We start from the raw sequence: 15,438 nt of genomic DNA, 5'->3' as shown, positions 1-15,438 counted from the left end.
AACTGACACCAACCAGTAGACATACCACACACCAAGTTTTATTATTTTTATTAATACAGGCTATTCTATACGGTACATAAAACTAAGAGAGCTTCACACACAGCAGCTTTCAGAACTCCCTGGTGTAAAATTGGTGGTATTTTCCCTACTGTTCAAAAAGGGAAGCTGGGAAAAAAAAAAAAAAAGAGCTGAAAGCACTTCAGCACTGAGTCAGTGATGGAGACAGAGCCTACGATTTCTGGCTGCCAGCCTTCCACTTCTGCCACTACTCGGCACGTCTCTGACTTTAAAACCATGTATCACGTCTCTCTAGTCCACCACTTGCGTTGTTTCCCCTTTTGGAGAGAGAGATACGCAAGGTCATGGTTATATCAAAGAACAAGGTACCCTGAGTAACTGCACCCTAGTGCTGGAGGGTTCACTACCTCTGTAAGAACCTGATTTTGCCAACCCTCTGATCTCAACAGAAATGCCCAAGACCACCAGTTTCACTCGGAAGACTGGCTTTGAGAAGGGACAACTCATGTGGGTGTTGGCAGGATAAAGTTATCATTCATACAGACACCACTTCCACTGGCAGGTCTTAGAAACCCTGGCTCTCACATTCCACCTCACAAACTTCCTTGACAAAACTCTCATGGTGGGAGTCTGGAGAGCACAGCTGGGAACAGACACAGAACTGGGGCAACTCAGCCCTGAAAATGCGAGGAACTGGTCTCATCTGAAGCTCAAGACTCCTGCTAAGGCACAGTTAGAGCATGAGAGCAGAAAAGTAGCAGGAAAAATAGGCCAGCAAGAAACCTTATTCCAGCCTTTCCACAACAGTGTATTATTTCCATCAGCAGCCTGGACAGCTTCTTGCAGAAATCTTCAGGTCCTGTCAGAGCCCTGTAATGATGCATTTATCCATCAAACAACCACCCACGAAGGCACCAGCATCCAATACGACGGGTCCCAAACACACTGTTACTCTGATCATACTGATTTGGTTAACTTTTTTAATTATTATTTACAGGGCATCAGCTGGCGAGATCCACTGCAGACTACACTAAGTTCCTCCGTACAGAACATCCTCGGAGCCACCATATTTTCCTAGTTTTTCCACAGCTTCTGTATGCCAGTGACAGTTTTAGAGGGAAGATTCTTCATAAGTATTTTTAATTGCTATTTCCTCCTTAGCGAGAATGCATTAATTATAGCTTGTTGCTCCAGCTAATAAGCAAACAAAGACCAGTGCAATATGAACAGTCCAAGAAACTTAATTACTGAGTCAGATGTCCTTTAGATGTCAGTATGACTACAGTGAGGAGCAGGAAAATAAAACACACACATAGCAGCCTCAAGTTGTTAAATCAGTTATCAAAACAATGTCTTTCCTCAGTGACTTCATTATGAAGAGCTCAACCAACTAATTAATCAAATGCCTGTTACATGTTTCGAAAATGTGAGGTTTTTTTAATAAAGGAGGCCTGCTGATGTATTTATTACAAAGCAAATGTGGTAAATGGTTCTGCATGTAAATGCAGAAGTGCAGCATGACTTTGAAGTCTGAAGGTCAGATACAGTAACCGTTCTCATCAAGCTTCTTAAGAGAGACTGTATCTTCTGTTTTCCATCCATGTTTAGGAGACAGAAGAACACGAATTAAACAAAAAAACATAGAGACAACCAGTTCTGTGACAACTTAAGAACTGGAAGGCTACCATTCACCTGTTTCCATTTAAAAATCTGCAAACACCCTAACTCCCCAAAACGAAGAAATAAAATTGAGAGGGTGCTGGGGGGGGCAGACAATTTGCTTCTGCTTTTCAACTTTGTTTTCTTCATCAGGAAGATCAATCTAATTAAGTCAGCAATGATTTTATGTTAAAGAAGAGAATGTCATTTTCTCCATTTTCAGAGCCATTTCAAACCCATGCTGCTTAAAAGCTCTGGAGGATTTTCTTGTTGATCAACATATTTTATTTTAAGCAGTATAGGTTTGATGGGAGATGCAAATCAGAGGATTGTGTACTGATCTTTTTTCCAGACATCAGAGAATTTACCCCTCCCTCTTCTGTATTACCAGCAACTTTAGGATACAAAACTCAACAGCTGGGCCTGAAGGCAAACAAATATGCCTCATGTGCCATAGTCTGATCCATGTCAAGAAATAATGTACGTTTTACATGTATACCTCAAAGACAAATAACCAACATGGATTTCTTTTTAGCACCACCACCATACTGTAAAACTGATAACATGTCCCTGTAAAACACTGAGTTATAAACAATCCCCTCTTACACATAAATAACAGAGACATTATACAAAGCAGGCAGGAACATGGGCGGATGTACACAAAATAAACACATTCAAACTTACCCCACTCTAGATACTCAAGGATGTTCTTCTCTCTTCTCAGAGGGGAATTATTACATTCATCATAAAGGCAGATGAGTATATCCAGCAAGGTTTCCACACTGAAGCATTGCCCATTAGTCTGAGTTGGCCCATCCAAAATAAACTGCTCCAACTGCTTCAAACGCACTTCTCCAGACATGGTTGTTTCAGTTTGCATTGGGGTTTCTTTTTTTAATTATTATTACTTCGTAAAAAAAAAAAAAAAAAAAAAAAAATCTTTTGAGGGTTTTGTTGTTTAAAAATAACTCAAGAGTATTTTTAACAAGTGTCAAACTGTGGTGATGCTTAATTTCCAGCCCAACTCGGTGCTCCCAGCCTGAAACTAAACCCTTGCAAGTTTCAGACATATAACGTGTATCTGTGTATGCATACTTCTTAATAGAAGAAAATAATAATCCTAAAAAAATACTGAAATATGCCTAATAAGGGGAAAAATATATATATATGGCCACTCCTGGCGTTTTAATAATAATTGCACTAAAATTCAACCGAGACTGACACCGATTTCACCGTGCGCGCACAGGCATACGCACTTATATATTTTAAAAAAGGTCTTCTCCTTCATTCAAAATGCAGATCATGCAACGCGATCCTGAGAGGAGCCCCAACCGCATCATTAAAGTGTAACAGCCCCCTTCGGCTCGCACCGGCGCTCCACTCCCCACAACGGACGGGAAGGGAAAAAAAAAGCATGTATTTATGTATTTGAATACGCGAAGGGAAGAGGAAAGCAGGGCGCGCAGCGCCGGGAAGGAGGGAGGGAGGGCGGAGGGGCCGCGCAGCCCCGCCGCCGCCTCCCCCGGCCCGGGCAGCGCCTCCGCGGCCACCGCGCCCGCCGTGGGGGTGGGGCGCAGGTCCCCCCGGCCGCCCCTCCTCAGGGCGCAGCCACGTCCTGCCCCGGGCAGCCTTTCCCTTCCTCCTCCTCCTCCTTACCGAGTCTCCTTTTAAGGCTTTTCAGTGATTCAAAAAAACTAAAGTCTTCATCGTCGCCCCTTTCTCCTCCGCTGCGCCAAGGGGCGGCGGGCGGGACGCGCGCCCCGACACACCGGCACGGCCGCGGGGCGGCTGGGAAGCGCTCCGAGCCCTGTCAAATCCTTCCCATGGCTGCTGCTGCGCCCTCCTCCTCCTCCTTCTCCGGCTGCGCGTCCGGGAAAGCGCCGGCGTCCCCGCTCCGGCCGCACGCTGCGGGCCGGGAGGCCCCGGCGGCGGCTTCACTCCCGGCGGCGAGATGCTCTCCCGGCTTCGCCCCCCCGGGCAAAGGGCATCCTGCCGCGGTGCCTGTGTGGGGTGTGTGTGCGTGCGCGGGGCGGCGGGGAGGGGTAACGGCGGCGCCCTCCCTCCCCTCCGCTTCCGCGCCCTCCTCTACCCCGCCGCTCCCTCCTTCCCTCCCTCCCTCCCTCCCGCGGTCACACGCAGCAGCCGCCGCCGCCGAGCTCGCAGCAGCCCAACATGGCGGCCGCGGCGGGGGGAGCCGCCACCGAGCGCCGCCGCAGCGCGGGGAGCCGAGCCCGGGGCCGCCGCTACTGATGGGATTGAGGGGAGGAGGGGGGGCTGCAGCAGGGAATGCAGGGATACGGGCGGACCGAGGCGGAGGGGAGGGCGGGGGAGAGGGCGGGCGGGGGGAGGCCGCGGCGCTACACCCCGTGGGCTCCGGCTGCCGGCGGGCTGGGCTGCCCCGGCCCGACCCACCCGCCAGGCCGAGGATCTCTCCGGGGCCTTCCCGCCTCGGCTCTCAACCGCCGCGGTTCCACCTCCCCGCGCCGCCCCCCCGGCCAGATTCCCCTCAGCCGCCCTCCCGGTTCGTCTCCCCGGCAATTACGCCTTTCATTAAAAAGCACAGCCTCGTTAGGGCCGGCGGGCTGAAGGGCAGGGGAAGCCGTGCCCTGTCGGGTCTTTCTTTTCCACATTTGCCTCTGCCGAGCCTTTCAGCACTGAGCTCCAGGTGCGAGCACAGACCCCACCCACCTCACACCTGGACAACCGAAAACGTGACAAGATGTGGTGGCTCACGGCGGGTACAGCCCCACTTGTGCCTTCCCTCCCCGAGCAGCTCACCAGAGGTGTGGGGAACAGCCTTGTTGGGCGCTCGGGGGGGTGCCTCGGGGAGGAAAAAGGCGGCCTGCTGCAGCACGCCATGGCAGTTCTGTGGAAAGGTGTGAGGGAGGCAGTGTCACACTCAGGCTGATGTCTGTAAGTCAACCCGTAACTTCAGCTCATCCCTCCTGAGAAGTTGGGTGAAGTGGGAGCAGGACAGCACAGCCCTAAGGGTCACTGGCCCTAGGTGAAGTTCAGTGTTTTCTGAAAGCCCGCAAAGTGCTGTGTTTGCTGGAACTCCAGAGAGAGTAACAGCTTGGGCATCTGCTCCTTGCTTTGATAACCAACAGAAGCCCCTGAGCTGGGTTTTACTGTAATGAGCAGCTATATAATAAGCTGCTTTTAAACTGGCATTTTTACCAGTTGATAAAAACCATCAACAGTCCTACATACCCCTGAAGATCATAGAATCATAGAATGTCCTGAGTTGGAAGGGACCCACAAGGATCATTGAGTCCAACTCCTGTCCCTGCATATGACAACCCCACAGTTCACACCATGTGTCTGAGGGTGTTGTCCAGTCTCTTCTTGAACACCGTCAGGCCTGGGCCCGTGACACCTCCCTGGGGAGCCTGCTCCAGTGCTCCAGCACCCTCTGGGGGAAGAACCTTTTCCTAATGTCCAACCTGAACCTCCCCTGACACATCTTCCTGCCATCCCCTTGGGTTCCGTCATCAGTCACCAGAGATACGAGATCTGCGCCTGCCCCACTTCCTCGCCTGGTGAAGAAGCTGTAGAGCAAGATGAGGTCTCCTCCAGGCTGAACAAACCAAGTGACTTTAGCCGCTGCTCATACAGCTTCCTCTCCAAACCTTTCAGCAACTTCATAGACCTGATGAAATACACAAAATGATTAAGTGAAAGTCCCATATGTTTGCTCAGAGTTCCTCAACAATATATAAACTCACTGGTGCGAAGGTAGGGAAGACAGTGAGTCCCTCCACGTGGGAGTGAAAAAGCAGAACAGACGGGCTAGGAGGCAGGGAGGAGTGTGTTTTCTGTCAGTGAGCAAGGGAAGGGATCCACCAGCTTGGGCAATGGCCTTTCAAAGGGAGAAGTTCTGCCAGCTCTTGGTGAATGAAGAAATATGCAGATAATCTAATTCTAAAAGCTGTTTATGCAGAAACCCTCCAAGAAACTTTGTTAGGAAGCACTAAAAGTTTAAGATGGTGACAAGGAAAGGGCTCCCTTCCCATTCTGGAGTACAGCTGTGGTGTGACTAGAGCCCTGTGCAAGGATCTGGGGTGCTGCTGGTCCTTGCCTAGTAAAGCCTTCGTTGAAGGAGTCTCCACAGAGCCTGGGCGGTGGGAGCTGGCTCTGAAGCTGTGGCACACCGGCAGTTTTACAGCACGAGTGAGGTATTTCCTGCCGGCTCTCCGCTGAACTTGTGGAAATCGGGACTGGAGCTGGGGGTGGGGGATGCCTGATGACGGCAGTAAAAATAAATCGGTATTGCTGGGGTGGGTGGACCAGATCAGATAGCACTTCCTATAGGGGTTCGAGACACGTCAGCCAAGTTCATCCTGAACATACATTAACCATTAATAGCCTTGCAGAGACCTAGGGGGGAAGACAAAGAGTTAAAGGGATGTTAGTTCCTTGGACTTTGGCACCACTTGGTAGGGAAGTGAACTAAAGAACCGCTGCCAGAGATACGATGGGTGTGGATATTTCACTTATTTACTTATCTTACTGTGTTTTCCTCAGCCAATAATAAAGTCTTTCCTTGTTTTGGTCACAGACCAAGCATTTGCAAACAAGGAAGGATACCTAGCAAAGGCATTCACTTTCCCTATATTTCTGGTTTTAAAGCTGAACCCTTGTTTCTGTCAGCACCACTTAACAGAAGTTGCACATCAAGCCAGTTCTTTTCAGCATGCTTTCAGCTCACTGCGGCTCTGAGAGGCACACGACACATTTTTCTATTAAAACCATGCTATGCAAGCTGTAGTTGAACACAAAAAAACCCAGGAATTATTTGTTCTCTACTCATTCGATAGCCTGTCCAAGAATATATAGGTAAACCCCATGACAACTGGTGATACACCCACTGGGTTATAGTCAGCTGTCCTGTCACAAAAGCTGTGAGGAACAGGTAATGCCAACAATGATTAGCAGCATTTTTATTTGCTGGGAATTATCTATGTACCAGATGAGTAACTCTCAGTCCTGTGGGATGGAAAAATATTTTCTCTGTTTTATAAGAGGCTGCAAGAGAGACTTTGGTCCAGAATATTTAGAAAACCAACAAAAGAACTTAGTGTAACACTCAGAAATTCCTTCCCTCTTGTATGTTCTGTCACTAAGATAGACTGTTCTAAAAATACACCCAAGTTGTGCAAACATACCCCAGTATCTTTCATAATTATCTTGTGTTGTTTCACTCCTTTCTTATTTTAATAATATCAATAATATTTGCTTCTTATTGCTAAGCATTACAAATGTTTATGCTACTGAAAAAGTAACTAATGATAAAAAGGAATTTATATCTTAGAATAAATTAAGTAAGCTGATAGCAACACAGGGAATAATGGGGAATGAGGATGATACGGTTGAAACAATATAGTTTATGTATTAATAACATGTATGTTGAGTGTTGCGATACTTAATGTTCATATAATAGAGTAAACAGCCTTTTTTTCTCCAGGGACATGACATTTGTTGTTTGGGGTGAAATATTGCAGATATCTGCCTTTGGCACACAAATAATTTCTAAAGTCATAGAATTGTTTAGGTTGGAAAAGACCCCCTAAGATGGTCGAGTCCAACCGTCAACTTTGCACTGCCAACTCCACCACTAAACCATGTCCCTAAGTGTCACATCTACATGTCTTTTAAACACCTACAGGGATGGTGACTCCACCACTTCCCTGGGCAGCCTGTTCCAATGCCTGACAACCCTTTCTGTGAAGAAATTCTTCCTAATATCCAATCTAAACCTCCCCTGGCACAACTTGAGGCCATTTTCTGTCATCCTGTCACTTGCTGCTTGGGAGATTGACACCCAAGTCAAGAGGGATCCTACACTTCCCCTATAGCTGAATAAATGTTTGTGACTGGTAGATCTTTTATATCCTTAGGGACAAGGACTCAAGAGTGGCCTTTATGCGCTGACAAAACTTTGCATTCAGGATTTTATGCTCTCCAGAGCCTCACTTTGTAGGCACATGTAGTTTGTACTGACAGAGCAGTTCATATCCCAAGGAAAATTTGGGCAGTACTTGACAAAAACAGTACTGGCACCCAGTTTAGAGAATGTATGTTTAGATACGTGATGGTACCATTTGGGAAGGGGTCCTACAATTGTCATATGAACTATAGAGATAACGTACAAGAGACTGCAGATAACTACAGATGGAGTGCATGTTGGTTGACACCATGATGACATTGAAGACTTGCATGTGTGAAGTGAGCAAAACTTGTTCCAGTATCTGTAGCACTGCAGCATCACGGCAATCTTACCGCTGGGGCAAACTTAATACCGGTGGACAGAAAGGTCTCTTCACTGAACCTGATGACTGTTGCAGAACTTAATTAGTCTCAGTAGCTATAGTAATGCATTTAGTAACACACTTTAATGTTTTTAAAAACTTGTAAATCTAGTATTCTTTTCCTCTCTAACTGCCTTGCCAAAACCTCCTGTGAGGTCTACAGACAAGTCCAAGTCCAAGCACTAAATGGTACCTGGCAAAATTGATGCTTATTATTTACCTAATCCCAAAACAATGATCATGAATGTGTATGCATATATAGATACTGTAAATATGGATTATTCTTCTCTTCCCTCCCCTCATGCTTCTTTTATTGGTCTTTGGAGTCTTATTTGTAGTCTTAATGATTTTCTGTGAATGGCTGAACTGACTAATTTTACCTCAGGGACAAATTGCATCATACTGATCTCACTTCACTGGTTCTGTATCAGCCTCACTCCCCTGGTTTTAGTCTTCATGTAAAACTAATGAGAACGTGGCCACCATGATACAATTTTCTGTGAAGACATGAAGTGTCATGAGGTTCTGTGCTCTGTGATTAAAGGAGAGGAAGCGATGAAATTACATTTATAGCTGCATGAAATTGCTATTTTTTTGGATCTTGCTTTTATGGTGTAAACTAGGAACTGACCAAAATCACACCTCATGCTGGCCTCCAAACAGGACCTTGTTTGCACTCTGACAATGCTGGTTATCTCTCAATATGTCATTTCTTCCTGTAAAAGTGGAACCAAGTCTGCCAAAGCTCCTAAGAATGCTGTGAAGCTTGATTAGCATATGTGTAGCAATCTGAGATTATTTTACTTCCCTTTCTTCAGTAACATAAATCTAAGATTATTCTTTTATTTTCCTTTCTCTCTTGTTTTATAGTCTATAATGTTTGCAACTTTTCAAGCCTTTAGTCCCTCCATAGTCTGGTTCTCTCCTGTGGATTCCTCTGTCTACGCTGAAGTTTTCTTCCACTGTCTCCCAAATCTATTACCCGTGTTGTGCCACCTTCAAAAGTTGAACTCTCTTCAGTATACTTCGGTCCTTTAAATTAAGCTACTTAATGAGGTAAAGCTCTTCCTCAGGTCAAGTGGCTTTTCAAACTGAAGAGTTCTCAGGAAGACTGTGTATTTATTTGTGAAACTAGTTGGATGCAAATTTCTGCCACTGCCACACAAGGCACGACAAGGAAAGCCATTGATTCAAAAGAAAAGTGGATACATTTACATTAATTGGCTGGTGCCTGCACAAAACTAGTGTTGCTCATCTTGCAATTGCAATAGCTTATCATGAGAGCTGCTTCTAAACCTACACTCCTTGCAATGTTTCGTAGTTTCTACTGATCATAATCAAGGCTTTTGATATCTGTTCCTCTAAAACTAGTACCTTTTCTTCTGGTGAACACCCAATACTGTATAATGGATTTTTTTTTTAAAGGGTATACTCAGAGATGAATGCAGTGAGGACCTAACTGTGAAAGTTATTTTAAAAACTGCAATGAGCTGCTACTGTCATATAAGTAACAATGATGGAAGAGATGAGGTATGAGGAAACTTGTGACTAAGAGATCTTTGACAGGGGAATGAAACAGGATGAAGTGAGCAAAATGGGATTGAGAGGAGAGAGGGAGGGAGAGTGATGATTAATTTGGAGATCATATGGGAAGGAAGAGTGATTTAGGACAGGGAAACCAGGGACAGCGAGTTTGGCAAGGGAGGGGGAGGGAAGCTTGTGAAGAAAGAGAGGGGAAAAAAAAAATCTTCTTTGTAAAAACCAGCAAGGCTGTGGAGTTTTCAGATTAGAAATCCCACCACTCCAGTTTTTGTTTTAAACTAGTATCTTGGTTTATTTGAATTTTAATGGAAAGAACACTGATATATTGAAAACAGTGGTGCCTCTATTTTATGTGTTATTTGTTTTTAACTTAAAAACTGCAAAACAGCAACAGGGCTCTAAAATGTGTGTTTCACTGGGAAAATAGATACTGACAATGATGACAGTTGCAATTCAGGCAGCAGTGAGTAGTTTAATCAGAGATAGGACACAATGTAAAGAGACACCCTCAACATGCTTTGTGGATTGAAATCATAATACCGTGGCTTATCAACAATTGGCATTTCAATTTTGTTTGCTTAATTTTATTTAGATGGGGAGGCATCAAGCCCCATTTCTCTCTTCATGGACTAAATTTGCAATCAGTCGTCACATTTTAAGCAAGTGATGGCATTGGTGCACTAACAATGACGAGAAACCACCACCTTTATTATTTGCCAGTACTGCACTTTGTGGATTGATTCATTCTGCTGTGGAAACTAATTGAAGAATGAAGGGCTCTGTAAAATTTGAGCGGTCTGTGGAAAGCATTTGTTGTAAATAAAGACCTCTTGCCACTCAGCAGGTGACTTATGTCACCTCCTGAAGGGAAGAAAATCTTGAAGAGAAATGGGCAATGGAAGACGATTTCAAAGTGTTATGTAGTGTTCAGTCATCATCCCACTCAAGCCAATGCCAAAAAAGCCTCCTTGATCTCAGCAAGAACATAAGTGAACTCATAATTCCTTCTGAAACAAACAAAGCTGCTTGGACTCAGATTTATGAGTAATGAGAGTGGTTTATATCTTTGCACAATGTCAACCATTTTTCTTTGTAAACTGTCAGTGCCCAAATTAAGAGGATTTAATTATATGGAAAGGTTAGAAGTGTGATTCCAAGTATTTTTTGAGGTAGAGAAAGACAAATATTTGTACTAGTTTAATCAAAAGTGTGAACATAACCCTGGCTCGGATCCTTGTGCATGGATAGCAAGGCCCATGCACTGGAAATAATTGTACTTGTGGCAGGAGCTGCTGGCCACTGGTACAGCATCATTTTGTTAATAGTATTCCCTTGGTGAAAGTAACATTTCTTAGAGATGTGAGAGTAGATCTGCCTGCACGAGTACTCCCTACCTGCATCCGTGCAAAAGAGCGAGGTTGGTGATGAATCACTATGTAGCTGTTTAAAGTAACCCGGTTCACCTTGGCTGAAATAAGTTGGGGCTCACTTAGTCCCCTCAAGACGTCAAAAGGAAGGACAGTCTCCAGCAGATGGGCACAAACAAGGATGAGAGACAGGGTTGGGGACAATAACCTCTCATGATGGGTCAGGAATGGGACATTGCTCTGCAGTCACAGTCATTCAGCTGACAAGAAGTTTAAGTTACAGTGAAGTGTTCTTAAGGTAGGAGTGTACCTATGGATTGCATTAGTTCAACTCAATTGATCAAACTGAACACAAGAACTAAAAATATTAATTAAAAGTAAGTATTTCCAATCGGAGTAAGCTTTAATAACCCGTAACTTGAAAGTTATTTGGCTGATTTTCCTCAGCTTTTGCAGAAGCGACTAAAATACACCTGGCAAACTTCAGACTCAACCAGCTTTCCAAGCCAAAGTTAGGCTGAAGGGATGGAAATAGGGTGCTGTAACGGAAGCCAGCTTCGGCCTTAACAGCAGAGGTGTTGCTGCCCCCCCTTAACATCCCCAAGCTATGCCAAAGCACACAGTAAGTGAATTAAAATAATCACATAAAATGCAATGTTCGTAAAATTTCATTTGAGTAACGTGTTCATCTGATATAGAAACATTAATCATAATACATCTATATCTCAAACCTTTTCTTCCCCAGACAGGGAGACCAGCATAGTGTGCCCAGAAGACTGGCAATTTCCATGTGTGGTGCTTCAGGAAAAAGCAAGGTCTGCCGAGATTCCTCACCTGGAGCCCAGCCTTCGCTGCGATCAATTTCTTGGCTCTCTCCTGAAGAGGATGGTTTCATTTCAGAGGCTGTGAAAACCGGGTTTCCATGAAGCTAATGAAAAAAGCTTTTTTGAAAATGTTATAAAGAAAGGATCTGTATTTTTACAATGAAGAGCAGTAGCCATAGTTGTGCATTCTCAAACGAAGACATCAGCAGTTACTAGCTCTTCTTTTGGCATTTCCAACAAAGTGGAGGTTTTCTTATTTGACCGAACAATGAGGAAAGTGGTGAATGGATGTATAATTAGCTGCCAGCTGTGACTAGCACAGCTCTACGTGGCAGCAATCCTGCAGTCGCTAATCTCACCGCTGTCACCCACAGGAGGAGGAAATGAGCTGGGCCACCATCTCTGAACCTCATCCTCCTTCTGGTTGGTGACTCTGACAGACTCAGGGCACAGAGCCTCAGGATGTTGAATTTATTGCTCCCGTTCACTTCAAGGCTTTTCCTAAGGCTTAATTCCCTCACCTTGCAGCAAACGTGATAATCATAAAAAAGTCTATGATTCAGAGTAAAGCACTGTATCTTGTTTAAGTTAAACAAGTACCTAAGTGCTCTGCTGAATTGGGGCCAAGGGCGGATTACTGAGAGGGCTGGGCAGCCTTCCCATCTCCAGCCAGTTCACCAAGTAGTCTCAGGCTAATCATGGAATTGTTCTGGGGCTTAGTTTCCCGCACATGTTTATCATAGGGTATCTGTTCTCCCTGATAAAGATTGAGAGATAATGACAGAACATGAAAAAAACACTTCAGAACATCACAGAAGGAAAAAAGTGCTGTAGAGAGCAGAGACTTCTGCATTGGGTATGTACTGCATGTTATGTTCTCCTCTTCAGAGTCTGGATTCTGTTCAGTACTTGTGAAAAATGTCAGGTAGCTTATTACCAGAGAATCCACCTGCACTATAAATGGCAAGAGTGTAGTCTGAATCCCGCAGAAACCAGTGGCAGAAGATCCAGCACTGCACACAACCAGCAGCCGAGGAACAGCTCAGGCTTTGTTGCCTTCAAGCAGCCTCGTCATCCTCCCAGCACTGGCCTGCTGTAGGAGGTGAATCCAGCAGATTTTGTCCAGGCTGTTGCCTTCATGCCATACAGCAGCCTGAACAATTAAGTCAGCTCCCTTCGCAATGGCTTATTAAAAGGGAACCGGAACAAAGCCTTTGGCAGTCTCTGCCTAGCCTGTGCTGGGAGAATTTCCTCTGATCAGATATGGAGCTTTTAAGGCTGTTTCGCGTTTCTCTGACTCGCATCTGGCAGAAAGTGGCTAGAGAAAGGGCAAGAGTGTCACCGTGGAGACTTTTTTATTGATATGAGAGAGGCCTGGTTTCCACAGAACAGCTTGCAAGAACAGGCTTTTCTTTTAACACTTTTACTACTTGGAAATTCGTATTACATTCAGCAAAGATAAAGCAAAACAGCTTAGTGTATTCGATTGCAGGAGAGCTATCCTGAGTACATATATTTATTGTAGCTTTCGATACAGACGAAATTAGCGTAAACAATCTTTCCTAAGAATAGATGGTGCCAGAATATTAGTTGTGTAGCATAACAGAGACAGGAAAATGTAAACATGCTAATCCATCCAATGCAAGATAAAAGGTCGGGTAAGGTACTCTCCTGCTAGCTCTTACAACTCAGCTGATTGCTGATGTTGTAAGCCCAGTTGCGTAGATCTTAATATTACATTACAGCATTGTTTGTGAAACCAGAAAATGCAAATGTCACTTTTTGTGGACTTTGAACTACAGTTCTGAAAGAGAATAAACTTTTCTTTTCTTTATTAGAAGTGCCTATATTTTGTTTATCCATAGATAAAGCAGCACTGTAGCATAGTTCTGTTTCTGTGACCTCCTCAAAACCTTTCTGCAGGCATTTCCTGATTCCTGAGTTCTGCAGATTTAGAACCAAAAAGGACTGAAGAGCAGTGAGTATCAGCAATATTTCCTTTTTCTATTGCAAACTCACGGGCCACTGCAGCAGGAATTAGCACGGACCAAAATAACTAATTTTTGTTCAGGCTCCCCTTTCTGCAATGATAGAATTCCCAAATTCTAATCTCACCCCCCCATTCTCATTCACTTTCTGTGCGTATAAGGCATGAGGTAGCTGGAGCCAACATGCAAAGGATTAGCACCCGTGGGGAATGAGCTGTTTTCAACTCCTCCTGTAGAATGGTGGATTTGAAGGCTTATTTCCTTACCTCTTTTGCAGTAAGTGAAGGGGAAAATCCAGTTGATCAATAAAGAAATGGAAATACAGTCAATGGAAAGGGGTTGTGGAAAAGGGGTTTGCGGAAGGGGTGTTGTAACTAGGATGTATCCCATGTGAGTAGCTTTCAGGGCCTTTCCTCCCATCTTTGCTGGGGATGCACAGGAGCCCATTCTGGTGATTTCCAACCATGGGAAAAATCTTCTGAGCTGTTTGCCAGCTGGTATGACAGACCGTCTTTACCTGACCCAAGGCTGCAGGCAAATAATTGGATAATTAAAAACTGGCCCTTGTCATCTCCTCCAGGGTATGATGTGTGGGAAGATCTTAATCCTGACAGACAGCAAGTCCAGGACAGGATTTGCCAGTCCTTAGCTGCAAACAAACTGTTTAGAGAAGACTTAATGCAGGGGCAAATCTTATGACAAAAAGAGCAAATTCAAAAGATAAGCATGATATTTGAGACATAACAATTCAGTTAGTTACAGAAAAAAAACACTACAAATGCAGGCAGTTTCCACTAAGTGCGTTGTTCAGCTAGGATGGAGATTAGTTCTGAAGCTAATGAAAAAGGATGTGATTAATCCCTTACTGAAACTACACTAAAATTTCTCATGAAATGATAAAAAACATTAATACATGCATTACATCAAAGTGTATACTCCATGAATAATGTAAAGTCTGTTGCTTAGAGAGAGAGAATACGTAGTGTGTAATTACAATACCACCAAAGAATATAGCTTATGCATTTAGGTATGTCAGCTGTCCAGCTACACTTTCAGCATATCCATTACATTTGCATACGATATATGTAAATTAATACATGCTTAACTTATAGCTATTTCTGTATGCATAGATGTAGTATGCGTGTATATACATGTATACATATATAGGTATGATATAAGCACATATTCATTCAGAGCATTTTAATATAGTTAAAACACTGTGCCAAAAATGTACGCCATCTGTTTTCAATCAAAATAGCCTATTTCAGAGGAAGGGAGTGTTGTCTGGTGATCAGAGCAGGGGAACTAAAGAGTCAGGACTCATGGATTCCATTCCTAAATCTGCCAGGACTTGGCTGCACGGTTTTGACGTTTGCAACTCACATGTACCCTGCTCTGCCCATTTGCAAAATGGGGCAGTATCTAGTAAGAGGATGTTGTAATGGAAAACATAATTAGTATATGCTTGGAAAAGTATAGAAGCTCTTGTTATATCAACATGGTATGTTTGAAGAGTAGAATTTAACTGAGAAATACAGTACAGGATTTGTTTCAGGAGACACATGTAGCAGCTATGTGTATAATTACGGGTATTTGTACACACGTGGGTAACCTAATTTTTGAATGATGGTACCGTTAATGAAGTTAATGGGAAGAAATGATGCTCAACACTCTACGAACCCAGCCAATACTGTAAAAGTTTTCACACTCTATTGAACAGGGTTTCCATGGT

The 15,438-nt window shown here is 44.2% G+C and overlaps 1 protein-coding gene across 9 annotated transcripts in view; it reads right to left on the bottom strand.

Moving 5' to 3' along the window:
- Positions 1 to 3,747, bottom strand: part of CDC42BPA (CDC42 binding protein kinase alpha) — a 198,037-nt gene extending 194,290 nt beyond the window's left edge. For all 9 annotated transcript variants that reach the window (XM_082049753.1, XM_082049755.1, XM_082049754.1 and 6 more), the window contains exons 1-2: positions 3,334 to 3,747; positions 2,362 to 2,584 (exon numbers count right to left, since the gene is read on the bottom strand). In XM_082049753.1, coding sequence (XP_081905879.1) covers positions 2,362 to 2,557 — 196 coding nt within the window. In that variant the 5' untranslated portion in view covers positions 2,558 to 2,584; positions 3,334 to 3,747. The remainder of the gene's footprint in view (positions 1 to 2,361; positions 2,585 to 3,333) is intronic.
- Between the last annotated feature and the right edge of the window lie 11,691 nt (positions 3,748 to 15,438).

This window comes from Streptopelia decaocto (genome assembly GCF_964273445.1).
Source record: "Streptopelia decaocto genome assembly, chromosome: 3".
Classification (NCBI taxonomy): domain Eukaryota; kingdom Metazoa; phylum Chordata; class Aves; order Columbiformes; family Columbidae; genus Streptopelia; species Streptopelia decaocto.
The sequence above is the reverse complement of the archived record's forward strand: the minus strand, read 5'-3'. Positions and strand labels throughout refer to the sequence as shown.